This window comes from Lontra canadensis, unplaced genomic scaffold (assembly GCF_010015895.1).
Source record: "Lontra canadensis isolate GAN:19392208 unplaced genomic scaffold, GSC_riverotter_1.0 scaffold3, whole genome shotgun sequence".
Taxonomy (NCBI): Eukaryota; Metazoa; Chordata; class Mammalia; order Carnivora; family Mustelidae; genus Lontra; species Lontra canadensis.
The window spans coordinates 23,243,039-23,261,280 of NW_022630997.1; the positions used below are offsets into that span (position 1 = coordinate 23,243,039).

At 44.2% G+C, this 18,242-nt stretch overlaps 1 protein-coding gene across 4 annotated transcripts in view; it reads left to right on the forward strand.

Moving 5' to 3' along the window:
* The window catches only part of MYOF (myoferlin), a 156,272-nt gene that overhangs the window by 41,439 nt on the left and 96,591 nt on the right, over window positions 1-18,242 (forward strand). For all 4 annotated transcript variants that reach the window (XM_032836238.1, XM_032836258.1, XM_032836249.1 and 1 more), the window contains exons 4-5: window positions 4,154-4,262; window positions 6,843-6,930. In XM_032836238.1, coding sequence (XP_032692129.1) covers window positions 4,154-4,262; window positions 6,843-6,930 — 197 coding nt within the window. The remainder of the gene's footprint in view (window positions 1-4,153; window positions 4,263-6,842; window positions 6,931-18,242) is intronic.

Consider the following 18,242-nt stretch of genomic DNA (forward strand, 5'->3'; position numbering starts at 1 on the left):
GTCCGGCTGCACTGTTCTTGTCCCCTGTGTAGGAGGCCAGGTCATCATTTCCCAGCCTCTCACAGTAATCCGTGTCCAGTCAACATCACAAAACAGCCCACACCAGGCTGACTGGACCCTCGGAGTCCTGCAGAGCTCAGACTTGCCCATAGGGGGCGTTTCCTCCAATTTACAGTGAAAGCACTTAGTCATTGTAGCTGCTTGCATTTTCTTCAACTCAACCCAGCTGTTAAAAATATTGGGGGGGGGGGCGGTTAAAATCTTTCCAGGCTTTCTTCTAAACACCATATCTTTACTTCAGAAAAAAGAAAGTGAAATTTTCTTTAAACCATCTCCCCCACATATAAACAGCAAAGCATCAGAATTTTATGATGCAAAAAATAAATCTTAAGAAATGGGACTAAGGGTTTCTGAAAGAAGGAAGTGAGGTTTGAGTTAGAATGGGTTGCTTTTCTTTTACTCTATTCCTGGTTGGTGTCTGTTACCACCCTCTCATAGTGTTTGGGCGGGAAAGGAAACCTACAGACAGTGGTTGAGTCAGAATGGAGGCTGTGAAACCATTTGGGGTCAGGAAGGGCCAGTGGATGGGCTTCGTGTCTCAGGTGAGCCTGTTCTCTCCAGTTAGCACAAGGCACCACTCCATACTGTCTTACACTATAGTCCACAATTCTGTTATTGGCCTAACCTTTCCCCTGACACCATATGAGTTTAAGCTTGACCCAGGAGATTATAGGGCCAATTCGCTTGAAAGCAGAAATCCTGCCTAGTATTCTGGATTGTCCAACGTGGATGTATTTTAAGATCTATTTTTCCTAAATCAATGAACAAGGACTTTAAGAGAAAAGAAATATTTAACGTGAGATGGTTTCCTAAATAGATCTACATAGAAAATATCACATGTATGAGTCTAGCTACAGACTTTAATAGCTGAGAAGGGTCTGAGAAATTATTTACCTCAAGCCACTCATTTTCAGATGGTGAAGTGGGCTCAGAGAGTTGGGCGACATAGCCAAGGCTTGAAGGAAGTTGGGACACCGACTTAACACAAAAACAAATTGTCTAACCCAGAACTTCTCAACCTGGGGTGATTTTGCCCACTGGGGTCCGGTGGGCAACATGTAGACATGACCATGTGTTGATGTCAAGGATGCTGCTGAATGTCTTTCAAAGCCCAGGGCAGCCCCCCCAAAACAAAGAATTGTCCGGTTCAAAATGTCAGTAGTACCATGGTTGATAAATGCTGGTCTGCCCCCAGGCCAGCCGTCAGTACTGAAAGGTTTTGACCCAGGATGCTATACTTTGTTTTCTCCTAAGAACTATTTATTGCTGATAGTTACAGGTCACCCTGGCTTCAGCAGAAGCAAATCTGTAAGTGTCCCAGTGTACAGTGTTATTATCTTAATCGTATAGTTATGAATCCTGGAACCATGAGGAATAAAATCCAGTGTGTTTCCATGTCTTTCAAGGCGAGTACCTCATTCAGACATTTAATACCAGATGACCTCTGAAATTGTAGTTTCCCCATTTCATCCTGAAAACTCAATTAGCCAACCTCATGGCTCATTATGCTATTTTTAAAACTTGGGAAGAAATGCTCATCAGGCTCATATCATGTGGGGCTGAGGGAGACATGGACGAGATTTTGCCAGGGACTCTCGCTCTGGCTCATATCATGTGGGGCTGAGGGAGACATGGACGAGATTTTGCCAGGGACTCTCGCTCTGTGTGGGAGGTGTGTTTGTTTCATCTGGTGGCGATAGAGTCATGTGTAGACTCTTGTCCTCAATATGTTAGGGGAATTAAAATCTAAGTGAGGAGAAAACATACCCAGTTTTTAAAAATCTAGCAAACTTAGCACACCTACTCATCTGAGAAACTATAAAGGTTCCATCAATTGTCTACTTTGACTGTGAGACCTAATTCTTGTATTGACCTAAAAGGGCTGAAATGTTCACTCTTGACCCTCTGGAGGCAGAATCTGTCCTTTCCATTGCCAGTAATGGATGCTACTTGGGATATGAGAAGAGCTGAGAAACCATCACAATCGTTGGCTGTCTTATGTGATGTTCTGTCCAAGAACGTGCATTCTTCCAAGAAACCAAGTATAGTACTTCATGCCATTGGGTAGATTAGGTGAAACGGGGTACCATAGCAATTTTCTGGTCTTATGCAATATAATATGCCTGTTCACAGAAAATGAAGTCACTTATTCATATAGTCGAGTCTGTGGATATATGTGGTTGAGTGACTGACCCCAGATCTACAGTCTAGTTCCATTTCTGCTGTCTGGGCAGGACAGGAGAATACAGATATACATCAATTCAAAATAGATGTTCATACTTAATATCCGTTTTCACCCCTGATTTTTTTTTTTAATGATTAACACTGTTCTTTTTTTAAAAAAAAATTAACATATAATGTATTATTTGTCCCAGGGATACAGGTCTGTGAATCATCAGGCTTACACATTTCACAGCACTCCCCATAGCACATAGCCTCCCCAGTGTCCATCACCTAGCAACCTATCCCTCCCCTCCCGCCCCCCAGCAACCCTCAGTTTGTTTCCTGAGATTAAGAGTCTCTTATGGTTTGTCTCCCTCCTGATTCCATCTTGTTTCATTTTTTCCCCCTTCCTACCCACCATGATCACCGCCCCCCCGGCCCTGCCTCTCAAATTTCTCATATCCGAGAGATCATATGATAATTGTCTTTCTCTAGTTGACTTATTTTGCTCTGCATAATACCCTCTAGTTCCAAACACATCATTGCAAATGGCAAGGTTTCAGTTTTTTGATGGCTGCGTAGTATTCCATTGTATATATATACCACATCTTCTTTATGCATTCATCTGTTGTTCACTTCTGATTTTTAAAGAAACTGTGAACATGTGAAAAATGAAAGGAATACTTCACTACAAATATACTCTCCTGAGTATTACTTTTGCCCAAAAGCCCAGAGTTACGTTTTATGCTCAACTATGGTTTCTTCATCCTGGGTTTTTTGATATAAAGAATCTCTTCTATCACTTTGAGGATTTGATGCTTAGTTTTCTGTTTTTATGCTAATTATCATGCTATCATATCTGCCATTTATTAGTATCCGTCACTGCAAATGTAGGTAGGGTGTAAGTAAATAATATTTTTAAATTCTCCCGGTTTCTCTTTTCCTTTTTGTGGTGTCCATACTGAGAGCACATCTCTGGGCTTTCTTTGCTTTTTCATCGCCTTTCACGAAGGGAACGTCTTCAGTTTACCCAATCTCATACCATGTTGTCCATTACAAACCCCCAGTGTACAGACTATATTCTGCGGGTCACATTTTTATATTCACTAACTCTTAGGGGTTGTGTGTTCAGTAAATTTTTTGACCATGGGCCCTAACTACAAAACATGTTTTGGGTGTTCTTTCTTAATGTATATAGACTTATTTATTCTTTCCTTCACTCAGTAAATATATATAAATAAATGAACTCTGTTCCAACCAGTGGGGTGAGAGCACTGAACAGAAAAAACAATTAAAAAAAAAGAAAAGAGAAAGCAATAATCTGTGCCTTTAGGGGCCTGACTATGGTGAGCAGGGACATGTGTGCCTCTGAACCACTAGGTTATGTGCACTGACAGGGAGCTGGGTAAGGGCTTGAGGCTGAACATAACCCCTCCGGGTCCAGGAACACGGAGAAGGACACATACCTGGCTTCTGAATTCTCCATAGTATACAGGTTAGTAAGTTGGCCTCATCGGTAAACTAGCAACCTATTTACATTAGCAGAAGGTCTCCCTGGAGAGCGGAGGGGCATTTTTACAGTGGGCAATGTTTGATGGGTCTTCTTACAAGTTTACACTGCAAGAGGAATGCTTGGATTTTGTCCTACTTTTCTCTCTCCTTGGACCCTGAGGGATGCTGTTCGGTCTCTGTCACCCATTCATGGGTCATCTCATTCATGACTTGAAATTTCATAGGCACCACAGTTAGACTCTCGAAATGACTACTTGTTCTGGAAAAGTGATGTTTATTGCCAAAATTCCCAAAATCATTTCACGATGAGTGATGTTAACACTAACAGATGAATTCAAAGGGAATGGGGAGGTCCACTGAGTCAGCAGAAGCGTGCCTCTCACTTAGGTTCCCATGCACACTCTCGTTTCTCCCGCAGGTTAATTGGCACGGCCACTGTCGCCCTGAAGGACCTGATAGGTGACCAGAGCAGATCACTGCCATACAAACTCATCCCCCTGCTGAACGAAAAGGGGCAAGATACTGGGGTGAGCACTTTCTCTTTTGTTGAATGGCTTTGAAGTGAGATAAGCAAAAAGTTCATTAAGAAGCATGAAATGAGGGGCACCTGGGTGGCTCAGTGGGTTAAGCCTCTGCCTTTGGCTCAGGTCATGATCCCAGGGTCCTGGGATTGAGCCCCACATCGGGCTCTCTGCTCAGCGGGAAGCCTGCTTCTTCCTTTCTCTCTGCCTGCCTCTCTGCCTACTTGTGATCTCTGTCAAATAAATAAATAAAATCTTAAAAAAAAAAAAAAAGAAGAGTGAAATGATAATCAGTTCACCACACGCACACACACACACACACACCCCTATGGTTTTTGAGATAACAGGTCCACTTGCAAATGATATGGCCTCATCCTGTCCTTGGAATCACAGAGCTAATAGATTAGGTAAACTTGATTTTCTTTGATAGAAGAAAATGGTGTGGAGTGAGTGGGACCCTCTCTTGGTATAGCTCTGTGCATATCCCCTTGGGTGTTTACATTCGTGTGGTGAGCATAGCTCTGTGGCTCAGACACACTCTGAAACATTCTGTAGAAGGTATTTCATTGATATTACCTTGGAACATCAAGATGTGAATATCATGGTGTTTATCAGTGATCGGCAGCTCACTATTTTCTGACCACAGCCTCTCTAAATAAGTGCATACTGATACTGTCTGATGCGAACCCAGAATTCTCTTTCTCGAGGGCACTTAAAAGAAATATATGGACTCAAAGCTCATAGCTCTCAGATTTCTGATTGCTAACAGTGCTTGTAAAGCTACCATGCTTGCTCCATTAACCTCTAACTCCTTTACCTTTCAATCAGTTTATTTTGTTTGGGAGCCTGGACAAAGGAAGAAAATTTTGTACTAAAACAGGCCATCCCCATAAGCCAGAATACAGTTAGGCTTCTCAAAGCCCTATTCGGAATGTCACTGTGTTGGTCTAGGCTCCAAAACTTATTGGTTTGCTGGGAATCCGCATTCTAATACTAAAACATAAACTCAGGATGTCCTCTTTCATCTATTTTTCCAAAACCCAGCTGAGAGAACTGATATTTAGGAAAGACGGTCCAAGTCAGTGATGTTTCTGGCTGGTTTTGTTTTTGGTTTTTGTTTTTTAAGCACAGAAGCAAGCACACATAGAACTGGGGCACTTCTGGGAATCCTGACATTATCCGGAAATCACTGATCCAGAGGTTGAGCCATCCATGGCCTCTTCTAAGTTCTGAAAATTTGATACTAAAGTTTGGCAATTGAGCCCCTCAGTGCTCCTTGCACTCCGCCTTCAGCTTGTGGCCTGGGGCTTTGGCAGAGGTAGCCATGGGATGCTGCTCTTAGGATTCTTTTTTCGCCACGAAACTCTTGTTGGGGGCTTCATTTATCGTTCTGCTAAGTATCTCCCGGATCTGTAGTTCAGGAATGTGCTGATCCATGAGGGAATATTCATGGATGAACAGACAGATGAAAAAAAGGTAATGTGGCGTGTGTGTGCACCAGCGCATGCGTGCACATACTAGATTTTACCAGGTGTAGCAGGAGTGGCAGGTGGAAGTACGAGATGCCCATTTAAATTTGAATTTCCGATAAACAATGATTTTTCAGTATGACTATGTTCTAAATATTACCTCTGTATTTTAACCGGTGACTTGGGTGTGTCCATGCAGGCGTGTGGGTGTTTGCGCGCGCCCATGTGCCATCCTTAGTTGCAAAGGATTGCGTTTATTCTGCGGTTTGGTCTTCCTCATTTTTGCTGTTAAAATTAATTTCTTTTGTGAAATTACCATAACAGTAGATATAGTTGTGGGCTTGGGTTAGCATCCCTATGTGGATGCCCCCAGAAGTTTTTTTGAAATTTTGTAGGTTCATGAAATACCTAAGTATAGGAAATTCTGCCCTAGGGTAACGCCCTATGTGACAAAGTTGTCACAGATTTTAAAAATGGAAACAATTGTATTTCCTGTAAGGAACTAGCATGTTTCTTCCTTTCTGAAAATGAAAGTTACATAACATTTTCTGTTCTTCTTGCCTTGGTTCCTAGCCATCTTGGAGTCACCTTTGACACAAGATGGAATAATCTTGGTTTGCGTATTTGTTTTCTCTATCATCAGACTTGCTTCCCTTTTTTATCCTGTTTTATGAATCACATTGTTATATATTTTTTGTTAGTCACTCAACTTATTTTTAGAGAAGAGAAAAATTAAAATAAATCTCAGCGGTGAATAAAGAAGTCAAGTGCAAACAGCTAACTGAGCCATGTAAAATGAGCTTCTTTGACTGGAGGCCGTCTCAAGGCTAGGATGGAGGCCAATCACAAGGTCATGCTTACGTGTTACAACTTTGCTCCAGTTTGTGAGGTTGCCCTTTAGCAATGGTACACTTGGCAACCTGTAACAGGTAACTCCTTTCCCAGGCTTCCGCGCCCACCTGGCTCACAAGAGGGAGGATAGAAACAATGGAGCGTGTGTGATCTTTTTCCCTTACTCTTCTTGCCCCTTCCAGAACCTTTTACTCCTGCTGATTTGGTTTGCATTGAGTCCATTACCCTGTACTCATTCTCTCTGCAATGAATTATTTCTACCTAGGCCACCATTGACCTGGTGATTGGCTATGACCCACCTTCCGCTCCACATCCAAATGACCCCAGTGGGACCAGTGTGTCTGTCACAGAAGGTAAGCTGACCCTTTGGAAGCCCAGCCTGTGCTGGGGTGATCTGTTCAAGACATACAAGGAGTCTCCAAGAATCTCCAAGAGAGCCTTCTTTGTCATTCATTCTACTGTCTGTAACGCCCTGCCCACCTGGACAGTGCCCCACGAGGCAGGGGGAGCTGGCCCCAAACTGGGACATTACAGTTGTATGTGAGATGCCCTTCAGAGGAAAGAAGGGTGAGACAGCCCCTTACTGACCAGCCTCACTGTGGGCTCGTCCAACACACAGGCTCCAGAGAAAGATCCCAAGCAAGGCTTTGCTTCGGGTTTGTAGCTTCTGCCCATGGCTGGAGTGGCCCTGATTGATAAGCTACAGGAGCGGCCTCTAGTCTGTTCGTGTGTCTCTTCACATCCTAAATGTGCGGTGTGCAGGCTGTGCTCTCTGTCGCCAGCCTCATGGCCAGTGCCTTTGGATTGGAGCCTCTTTCTCTCCCTTGGCCTTGACTCTGCCCCAGCCCCTGAGCAGTCCCTTGTTTCTCTCAGCATGACTCATCTCCTGCTCCCTGTTCTCTGGCAGGGATTATTGGCCATTCAGGGCACTGAGGCTGCTCTGGATGGGGTTGGGGCTGCTGGCTCTGGGGAGAGCTTTGGGCCTTAAGTGGAGGGAAGTCTGCGAGACAGGCCTTTCAGGCAACCAAGTTTGACCTCCTGTTAGTGGTTTCCCAAGATAATGTGATGCTAACAGTGTCTCTGCCCCGTCCTCTTCTCTGAGATGTCTCACCGAATACCCGTGTTTCCCTGGCCCTGGCATGTGCCTCAGCAAAGAAGGGCTCCCGTTCCTGCCACACTTACCTGCTGCCCAGAAGTTCTTCCCTGGAGCACACCTCGGCACTCGTTCCTAACAGCCTTGGCTCCTCAGCGCCTGTCTCTTCATTTCTCGTGGTTCTGAACTCCACTCTCCACAGCCCAAGTGGGTTCCTTGGCCCCTCCAGTGCCTCCTCCCTGCCTCCCTGATCCCAGCCACTGTCCCTGCTCACCCACATCCCGCAGGTGGCCTGTTAATTGAGGTTCTGGCTCACTTCTTGGCCAAGTACTTGTAAGGGTTTAAAATGGGTCGTCTGGTGCCGCCTCCCATGGGGACGGTTGGAACTGTCCCAGCACGCCGGCAGCCCTCCTTCCGGCAGCACTGTGGGCACACTGCGTGCTGCTCAGACGCTCTCAGCCCTAGGAGAATAGTCATGGTCCTTTTGCTGTCATGGCTGTCGTGACAAGTAAAACCCAGGGGCAGCAGTCCAGTCCAGCATAGCACACTGTCAGGGGCTGAAGTGACGGGTCCTACCCATTTCTTTCTCACCCCGTCTTCAAAGCCCACTGTCACTGGGATTTAACATCAGCCTGCTTGGAAGGACAGTAGGTACTTTCTGGCCTGTAAAAGGTAGCCCCAGCTGGCAGGATATCTGGAATTGCCTCTGAATTGGGAGGATCTGGGTACCTTTTCTCACACTGACATTTTTTTCTAGCCAGAGCCTGTTTATTGGTTTTCTAGAGCTGCGGTAATGGAGCCCCATCCACTGGCTGGCTTCAACAATAGAAACTGATTCCCTTCCAGTCTGGAGGCTAGAAATCAAGATGTTGACTGGGTTGGTTCCTTCTGGGGACCCGAGGGAAATTTTGTTCTAGGCCTCTGTCCTCGCTTCTGGTGATTGCTGGTAATCTTTTGTGTTCCTAGGCTCCTAGACTGACCACCCAGTCTCTGCCTCTGTCTTCCCAGGGGTGTGTGCCCTGGGTGTGTCCAAATTTCTTCCCTCTTGTCAGGACCCCAGTCATTGGATTAGGCCACCTTCATCCAGTGTAATCTCAGTTTTAGCTTGATTACATCCTCAAAGGCTGTATTTCCAGATAAGGTCACATTCTGAGGTTAGAGATGGGCGTGGCTTCTGGGAGGCGCTCTTATGCCGGTGTACTGGTAGATAAAAGACAGTATCATTGTGTTCATTTCAAGAGCTAAAACATTAAATGAGCCCTTTGTTTACTGCTTCAGCCAGGGCTCTGGGGAAGAAATAATGCTATGGATAATTCAAGTAAAAGAAGTAAACTCATAGTTTACAGTAAACTGGCGCCACACCATTTCTTAATATTTAGGAAATAAAGTGGTTGCTGGGTTTCTCCACCTACCTATCGCCAGATGCTGCAGTGAGGAGTGATAATGCTTTGGGGTAAAGATCCTGCCTTCCAGGCATGTTCAGTCCAGGTTTAGAGAAAAAAAAAATTTTTTTTTTTTTTGAGCCTGAAAGTGTAACATAAGAACGAGGGCTTGGGGGTCAGACTGGCCTAGGCTGGATTCTGTCTGCGTCTGTTGTTAATTTGCCATGTAACCTTGGGCAAGTCACTTAGCCTCTCTGAATCTCAACTTTCTTTACGTTAAAGTAGGGATGATAGTGGCACTTAAATCAGAAAGTTGTTGCAGGAGTTCAATGAGGTAAGGCATATAAAGTACTCAGCTCAGTGCCTACTATGCCTTCTACTCAGTGCCTACCTTAATGGTGGCTGTTGTTACTATTATCATTATTACTGTTTTTGCAAAAACAATTCCAGGTGACGTGTAGTCATGAGCTCAGTTGGGTGGCACACTGTGTATGAACATTCAAATTGTTTCCTCTAAATATCAGATCTATTGGAAAAGAATGATCTGGCTTGGCTCAAAGTCACGTTGGGATGACTTAATGCTTATTTTTAAATATCTTGGGGGAAAAAAAGAAAAAAAAAAGGAAAAGGTGGTGTCCTAGTGAGCCAGAGAGACTTTGAGAATAAGCAACTTATCAAGATATTTGAGAGTGTAGGGGGAGGTCCCCTCTCCTGAGATGGACCAAGGGCAGGCCAAGCTCAGAAACCATACGATTTCCCTGGAGCAAAAGGAAACATGGGAAAAAGCTGGGGGGGGGGGGGGGGGGGGGGCTTTGGTGGGGAGGGAAGGAGTGTTCTTAGAAATGAGAACAGTGCCAACTCTAAACATTTAAACCCAAGAAAATCTTTGCCATCTAGGCTCCCGTTGCTTGAGGCTCCTGTTTGTCCCCTCCGAGACTGTGTCAGCAGCACTAATGGTCCAGCGGTGTTCATGGACTGGGAGTTCACCCATTTTCTTTGCAAGCTCACTCCCAGCAGGCTCTGCGATGGCAGTTGGCCAAGGTCTTTCCCAGAAGTTCTCTAGAATCCCTGATACTGCTGGATGGAGACAGGAAATTAACCAGAACCTGGGCTCCTTTTATTTGGATTTGAAACAAAGAGTTTTACCAGGGGCGGGTGAGGAAAGGAACTGTGTCTGCAGGTCAATTTCATTTTTAAGTGTGAGATGACAAAATGAAATTTCTTGATTTTAAAAAATGAACAGGGTTCTTTGATCTGGAAGTGCTGTCTTTGCTCCATTAGATGACTGTTCACCAAAGCTGGGTCAAGGGTGACATTTTGAATGTAGGCTTTGTAGTCCAGCTTCTTCAGCATTTAAAAAAAACTTTGAATATTCTTGGTTAGTTGGATATCCCAAGGGAAAACCTTTTTTGTCTTAATAAGACAATTCAATTCAACTAAGCAAAGATATCTTTGGATACTCACTCCAACTCCATGCTAGGGAAGACTAGGGAAAAAAACCAAAAAACCTGTCTTAAGGGAAGTCTTAAGGGAAGATCAGACCAACAAGTACGTGGCTGAGAAATAACAGCAAGACAGCCACACCTGTTGCTATCACATACTTTAATAACCTAAACAGAACATTTGGCCCAGAATTTCTTTTATTCCCCCTACCTTTCAATTGACTCTTTTAAACACTTTACCTTTCTATGTAAGGAGTCTGCTTCTTCTCATTTATACAAATCTTGACAAAATTTTTTTAAAAATTTGAACTTGTTGATCTTCTTTCTGAGTACAAAAGCAATACCTGCTTATAAAAATTAAACATTACAGAAATATAAAAACACAGAATGTGCAAATCTTCTGTAGTCCCATCCTCTGGAGATAACCACTGTTCATGATTACCAATACCCATTTTATTTTTATTTTTTTTTAAAGATTTTATTTATTTATTTGACAGAGATCACAACTAGGCAGAGAAGCAGGCAGAGAGAGAGGAGGAAGCAGGCTCCCTGCTGAGCAGAGAGCTTGATGCGGGGCTTGATCCCAGGACCCTGGGATCACGACCTGAGCCGAAGGCAGAGGCTTTAACCCACTGAGCCACCCAGGTGCCCACCAATACCTGTTTTAAAGATTACCATCCACATAGTGGGTCCTGCATAGAAGAAATCTGAACTATTAATGATAGAACACAAAAGTGAAGATATTTAGGAAAATTTACCCCTGGAAATTGAAGCAAGCTAATTTGACCATAGAACCCAGGAACTGGATACCTGAGGGGCTTGTGTGTGTCGGTGTATGTATTTGAGGGCTTTATTTTCTTTTCTTTTTTTAATTTTTTAAAAAAGATTTTATTTATTTATTTGACAGACAGCATAAGTAGGCAGAGAGGCAGGCAGAGAGAGAGGGGGAAGCAGGCTCCCTGCTGAGCAGAGAACCCAATGTGGGGCTCCATCCCAGGCCCCTGGGATAATGACCTGAGTCTAAGGCAGAGGTTTTAACCCACTGAGCCACCCAGGCTCCCCGAGGGCTTTGTTTTCTTTTAGAGCAGTTTTAGATTTCACACAATATTGAGAGGAAGATAACAGATTTCAGATATACACCCTGCCCCACACTACATAGCCTTCCCTGGCATCAGTGTTCCTTATCAGAATGATACATTTTTTTTACAAAGGATGAACCTATGTTGACACATCATAGTCACCCAAAGTCCTAGTTTCCCTTAGAGTTCACTCTTGGTGGTGTATATTTTAGGGTTTGGACAAGTGTATAATGACCTATATCCATGATTTGAACATCATACAGAGTATTTTCACTGCCCTAAAATCCGCTGTGCTTTGCATATTGTTCCCACCACCTAATCTTTGGTGACCCCCAATCTCTTTCTTGTCCCCATAGTTTTGCCTTTTCCAGAATGTCCTTGTGTTGGAACCCTATAGTATGCAGTCTTTTCAGATTGGCTTTGAGTTAGTAGTATGCATTTAAGATTTTCCCATGTCTTTTCATGATGAGGTAGCTCACTTTTAAGCACTGAATAATTTTCTATTGTCTGTATGTACCATAGTTTATTTATCCATTCACCTCCTGAAGGACATCTTGGTGGCTTTCAAGTTTGGCAGTTATGAGTAAAGCTCCTATAAACATCCATGTGTGGATTTTGTGTGGAGATAGTTTCAGCCTCTTTGGCTAAATACCAAGGAGCATGATTACTGGATCACATGGTAAGAGTATGCTTAGTTTTGTAAGAAGCTGCCAAATAGTCTTACAAAGTGGCTGTACCATTTTGCCTTCATACCAGCCATGTACGAGAGTTCCTGTTGCTCTATAACCTCGCCAGCATTTGGCGTTGTCAGTCTTCTAGATTTTGGTCATCCTGATAGGTGTATCTCATTGTTTTAATTTGTATTTCCATGATAACATAGGATTTTGGAGCATCTTTTCATATTCTTGCCTTCCGCCTGTGTATCTTTGTCTTTGGTGAGTTGTCAGGTCTTTGGTCCACTTATTAATCAAGTTGTTTGTTTTCTTGTTGAGTTTTAAGAGTTCTTAGTATATTTTATATATATAAAGGATAACTGTCCTTTATCAATTGTATCTTTTACAAATATTTTCTCCCAGTCTTTGGCTTGTCTTCTCATTACCTTGACATTATCTTTTGCAGATCAGGAGCTTTTAATTTTAATGAAGTCCAGCTTATCGATTCTTTCTTTCGAGGACTGTGTCTTTGGTGTTGTATCTAAGGGGTTTGTTTTTAAGGAATGCTTTTTGTAGAGCTCGTATATCAGGATGACAAAAATTACAGACCCTGGGAATTGGTGGTTTGACTGCACGTGTGTGGTGTCAAAAATACCTCTTTCATTGACCCACCTCCAAGACTGTTCCCATGACAGAAGGGTGGGATGACCCAGATGACAGACTTGACTTCCTGAAAACCTGTTACTTTGCCAACTTGATTCACCAGATATCGGTTAGCTTGACTGGAGTTTACATTCCTGTAGCCAGAATGAACTGTTTTTAAAATCTCACATCTATTTTTGAAGAACCATCTGTTGAATTTGTGCATTAACAACAGAAATACAATAACTCATTCACAATTAGACATTGCCACTTCAAATTTATTTAATTCCATGAACACTAAAGTCACCATACTTAAAGTTAAATTCAGTCCAGTTTATATTGAATTTAAATAAAATAAAATTCAGTTTAGAAAACATTTATTGATACCTGGGGCATAGAGAGGTGAGAAAGGCATTGTTTGCCACCAAGGTGCTTGCATTTCATAGAAAGGTAAGATATAAGCATAGAAACATGAATAAGTATAGGTCAAAGCTGAATATAATAAATTCCTCAACAGAGAACTAATCAGACTGTTACATGGGACACAATATTTTTAGAGAAAGTACTTTTTCAGCTATCTATTTCAACTATGTATTCTTAGTGCCTAGCACTAGGTCATAATTGTTCAATAAATGCTCTATTGGTTGAATGAATTAAGTGAATGATGCATGGGCAGTGTATATTGTTTAAATGTTTCTTTTTAAGAAGGGAATTTGGGGGAACACTGGTGAACTGATGAAAGTGACTGATTCATTCATGGGTGTAGTAATAGGGAAGCGTGTTCCCAGCGATTGGAAATGCCAGACTGAGACATTTATTCTTGGATAGACCGTGGGGATCCACGGAACACGTCGAAGAAGGGATGGAGTTGGTGAGAACTGAACTGGAAAATTACCAGTGTGCTAGAAAATTGCTGGGAAACCCAATCCAGGATTGGGCCTCTGACCTTGTTCTGCAAATTGATTCTATTAGGCCAATATTTTCCCAAGTTATTTCAGAATACAAAAGTGGTCATAACAACACAGCAGTTCTTAAATTTTAAACACAGTAAAAATCCTCAAGGGGGATCTTTAAATGTGCTGATTTCCATCACCTACCTCCAGAGAGTATGTCTTAGCTGGACTGAAGGGGACCTCCCCAATCTCTGTGGTTAATAGGAACTTCCAGGAGATCCTGATGAGAGCAGAATTTGGAGTTGACTTTAAGAAGCTCTGGAGTTGAGCATTTTACCTGGTTAACATTATCTTGCCCAGACTCAGTCAGTGCTCTTTGGGCAACATTTCCTAGACTGGATCACAGCTCAGTTGATCTAAGGCAGATGCTGCCAAGATTTCCCTGCAAGCCTGTGTTTGCATCACTGTTGGGTTAGAGGCTCTTCCATGATACCTTTGCTCTTGTCTATGTATAGAACCATTCCAGAAAATTCTTAGTGCACATATAGTGCTATTTACCCAAGAATTGGGGTGGAGGGTAATGAATTGCATATGGTTGAATGCAGATATGAACTTATATATTCTCTCACATATTAGAAACCCAGAAAAGTTATTATTCAACATTACAGCCAAATCAGTATGTTATCTCCAAAATGTTTTCATGCTTAGAAACTTCCTCTCTCCCATTCTGCTTTGCACTTTTTGACTTACACTGATATGATACCAGCCCTTTGTTCTGATTTAGCAGTGACTTTTGCCATAACCACTTAATGAAACTTTGTCATGAGAAGCAAAATTAATATCCTAGGCAGAGGTTGGTATTCTAGGACTCTAGAAAAACAGAGTTGCTGTGACCAGGGGGAAAAGAAAAGGCATAAAATATTCCAGAAAGAACTCTCCATCAAGGAATGGAAGAAAATTAGATGGAATGCTAGCCCAATTCAAGCCTGGGTGGAAAGATGAGAGGCATAGAACAGTGTTGGTGCTGCTGGCTGGGGAGAGGGTGTGTATTACAGGCCAGGAGGAATCCAGGTGGTGACTGGGCAAGTGTCTGTCTTCTTCAGCCACTCCTAGGAGTTGCCTTCATGGGGAAGCTCTCACAGAATGAATGTGAGGGCAGGGAAAGGCTGGCCTGCAGTTCTGGTGACATCTGAGTGACTGATAGCTCATTCTCTTCTGCTACAGTAAGAGAGTACGGTATCCTGAAGGAGGGAGTTTCATCCCACTGGGGAAGGGCACAGTTGGGCATGCCAGAGGCATGCTTGACTGCATCCTAAGGTCCCCTAGGGGCTGCCAACTCTTCAGCACTGGGTGAACAAACAGACAGCCATCACTGTCACCAGTGATGACACGCAGGGGCTGTTTTCAGGAATATTGCTGTTGAGCTTCTAGAAAGAAATCAACAGTACATCTCAGGAAATGTGAAGACTTATTTTGTTAAGTAGCTGGAGTTATGATGGAGAGCCATTGCTAAGTGTTAACTGAGGCATCACTTAGAACCAAATGTGGATCACATAGAGGGTTACTGACTGTCAGAAAGGCGACAGGTCCGTGTTGGCTGCAGTCAGAAGCTTGGTAGGGTTTGACCGAGTGGCATGGTAATTGTTGGAGAGCAGGGATAGCATTCTTGTAAGGGAATTGTGAAGAACTTGTCATGGCCCAAATGACCCTTAAGAGGAGCAGAAAAGTAGAGCAGTAACTATAGGGGGCGCTATGGAGTCAAGGAAAGTTGTTTTGTTTTTGTTTTGTTTTGTTGGTTTTTTGCTTTTTATTGTGGGCTTTATTTCAGCACATCTGAATGATCCAGCCAAGAAAGGAAAACTGATGAGCAGATACAGAGGGAGAAAATGTAGAAGCAAAATCCGTGAGTAGGGAGAGAAGATGAGATCTGTGCACCTACAGAAGGATTGAACCCAGGTTGAGAGCACAGACAGTTCAGTGATTGTAGCAGGAGGGAAGGCAGACAATGGGTGCAGGTAGGAAGGTTGACTTGGAGTTGGGAGGATGGCGATGTTCTCTTCTGATTGCGTGTTTTCTCAATGAAATAAGAAGCAAGTTCATTAGCTGGCAATGAGAAGGATAGAGAGGGTATCAGAAGCGTTCAAGGTTTTAAAAATGAGGAAGCTCAGAAAGGTGAAGTGATTTGACTTTGTTGGCTAATTAATGGCCTTCTCAGACCAGGATCTGGGGAAACTTTGAATAGATGCCTTGGAAATACGGTAGATGGCCAGGGAGTCCTACAAGCCCACTTCAGGGGTGTGATCATGAAATGAAAGTGAGACAAGTCAGGAAGGTGAGTGTTTAGCCAAGTTCAGCTCCTGGATGAAGCGGTGGAGGGAGTGGAGGTGGAATGAACCAGGTGAGTACAATATACCAGAGAAGGGAAGGAGTTGAGGGGTGAAGAGGAGCATGGCAGTGTGAGAGCACAGACTCTGGCACAGGTCAACAGAAAAGGATGTGAAAGGCAGTGGTGGGGGTGGGGAGGGTACAGGGAGGTAGTATGGTTGATAGTTTGGGGGAACCTAGTGTGGCTGCAGACTGTGGACTGGAGTAATAGATGGAACATGCTGGAAAGATATAGAAGATGGCTTCTGTAGGGAGTTGAATAATGTCCCCTCCAGATTCCTACACAGAACCTCAGACGGTGACCTTGTTTGGAAATGGGATCTTTCCAGATGTAATTAGCTAAGATGAAATCATACTGGATTAGGGCAGGCCCTAAATCTAGTGTCTGGTATCCTTATACAAAGAGATGATGATACACAGATATACAGGGGAGGAGGCCACATGATGATGGAGGCAGAGATGGGAAGGATACAGCCACAAGCCAAGGAAGCCAGGAGCCACCAGGTAGTAAGAGGCAAGAAGGTTTTTTCTCTAAAAGTAATATTACAGAATATCACAGGCAGAGAAGGACATTCTAGGAGTCTAGAAAAACAGAGTGCTGTGACACCTCCCCCCCCGCCCAAAAAAAGCATAAAATATTCCAGAAAGGGGGTGCTTGGGTGACTCAGTGGTTAAGCATCTGACTCTTGACTTCCACTCAGGTCTTGATCTCAGGATCCACATTGGGGTCCTTGCTGGGTGGGGAGCCTACTAAAAAAAAAATTCCAGAAAAGACTCTCCATCAAGGAATGAAAGAGGATCAGATGAGATGGTGGCCCTGAGGGAGCACAGCCCTGCCATCACCCTCCTTCCAGGCTGGGAACTCTCAGAGAATAAATCTCGATTGTTGTAAGCCACGCGGTTGGTGGTTCTTTGTTGCAGTCAGAACTACAAGGAAGCAAACACAACCAGCAACTTTCTGTGTAGTCGGTGGCTTTCAACATAATGTCGCCCTCTGTGGTCATAGAGAGTCATCCTTGCAGATCCCCCTGGCTATGGCTCAGGTCCTGGGTCTCCACCACAGGGCATGAACACACAACCACCCGCCTCTGGGAGCGAGACAGCTTGCAGAGGGGTATGTGCGTTAGGGTCTAGAGGGCCCACTTGCTCCTTGTGGACCGCTTAGGGTGGCACCGTTGAATGCTGTGCAGCTTCCTGCCACATAAAGGATGATTTCCTGCCCAAATATCCTGCTGTGGCTGTACAAAGATGCTGGCAGTTGCCGTGACTCAGGCTGGTTTCCTCTGACCCATCTCAGCCTCAAGTCTGAATAGTGGAAGGTATTTCCTAGAAGAAACTGGGTCTTTGGTGCCTGCAGTCTTTCTGGAGCATCCGTGAAGAGTTTCATGAGGACTTGTATTCCGGCACCACAAAGGGGTACAATCTACCCCTCCTTCTGCTTGCTGCCCTCCATAACCACCAACCCCAAATGGAACAGTCCGCAGTGGGGAGGAAAGCCTTGCTTTGGCCCCGGAGGAGTGAAGGGAGTTTCTTAGTTGTCGGGACCCTAGAGGCATCCAGACTAGCCCCTACCCAATTCAGAACAGATTTGCAGCAGGGGAGCTCTTGACCTTCTGTGTTTCCCTGAGGCGGAGGTCAGAGGAGCACCCCGCAGCGTCCGGGTACTCTCTGTCGAGAGCTGTGCCACAGTAGTGCACACAGAACTGAAGAACTCAAGAAGGCAGGGCCGTGTCCCCTCGTTTGTTCTGCATGCGCCAAGCCCCTGGGTAGGATCATGTGTGGTGCTGTCCAGAGACCATCTGTTTCACCTGGAGCTTGAGGGAATTGAAGAATTCACCCAGTCAAGGATGGGAAGAGGGACATTCTAAGGCCCTGGCACCCTGAGATGGGTGACAGGCAAGCCTTGCTTTTGAAGGCTCTTCAAGAATGGGGTAGATGAGACCCAGATTATCTTACAGAGAGCAAAGGTAGCCCCTCCTGCCTTTGACCTCTCTGGGGTTTCCTGGTCTCCTGACAAAGATGCTGAAGAACCAGGTGGACAGCCCCTCTTTCCCCCACAGCCTGGTTTTAGACCCAGGCTGGAGCCTAGGGTGAGG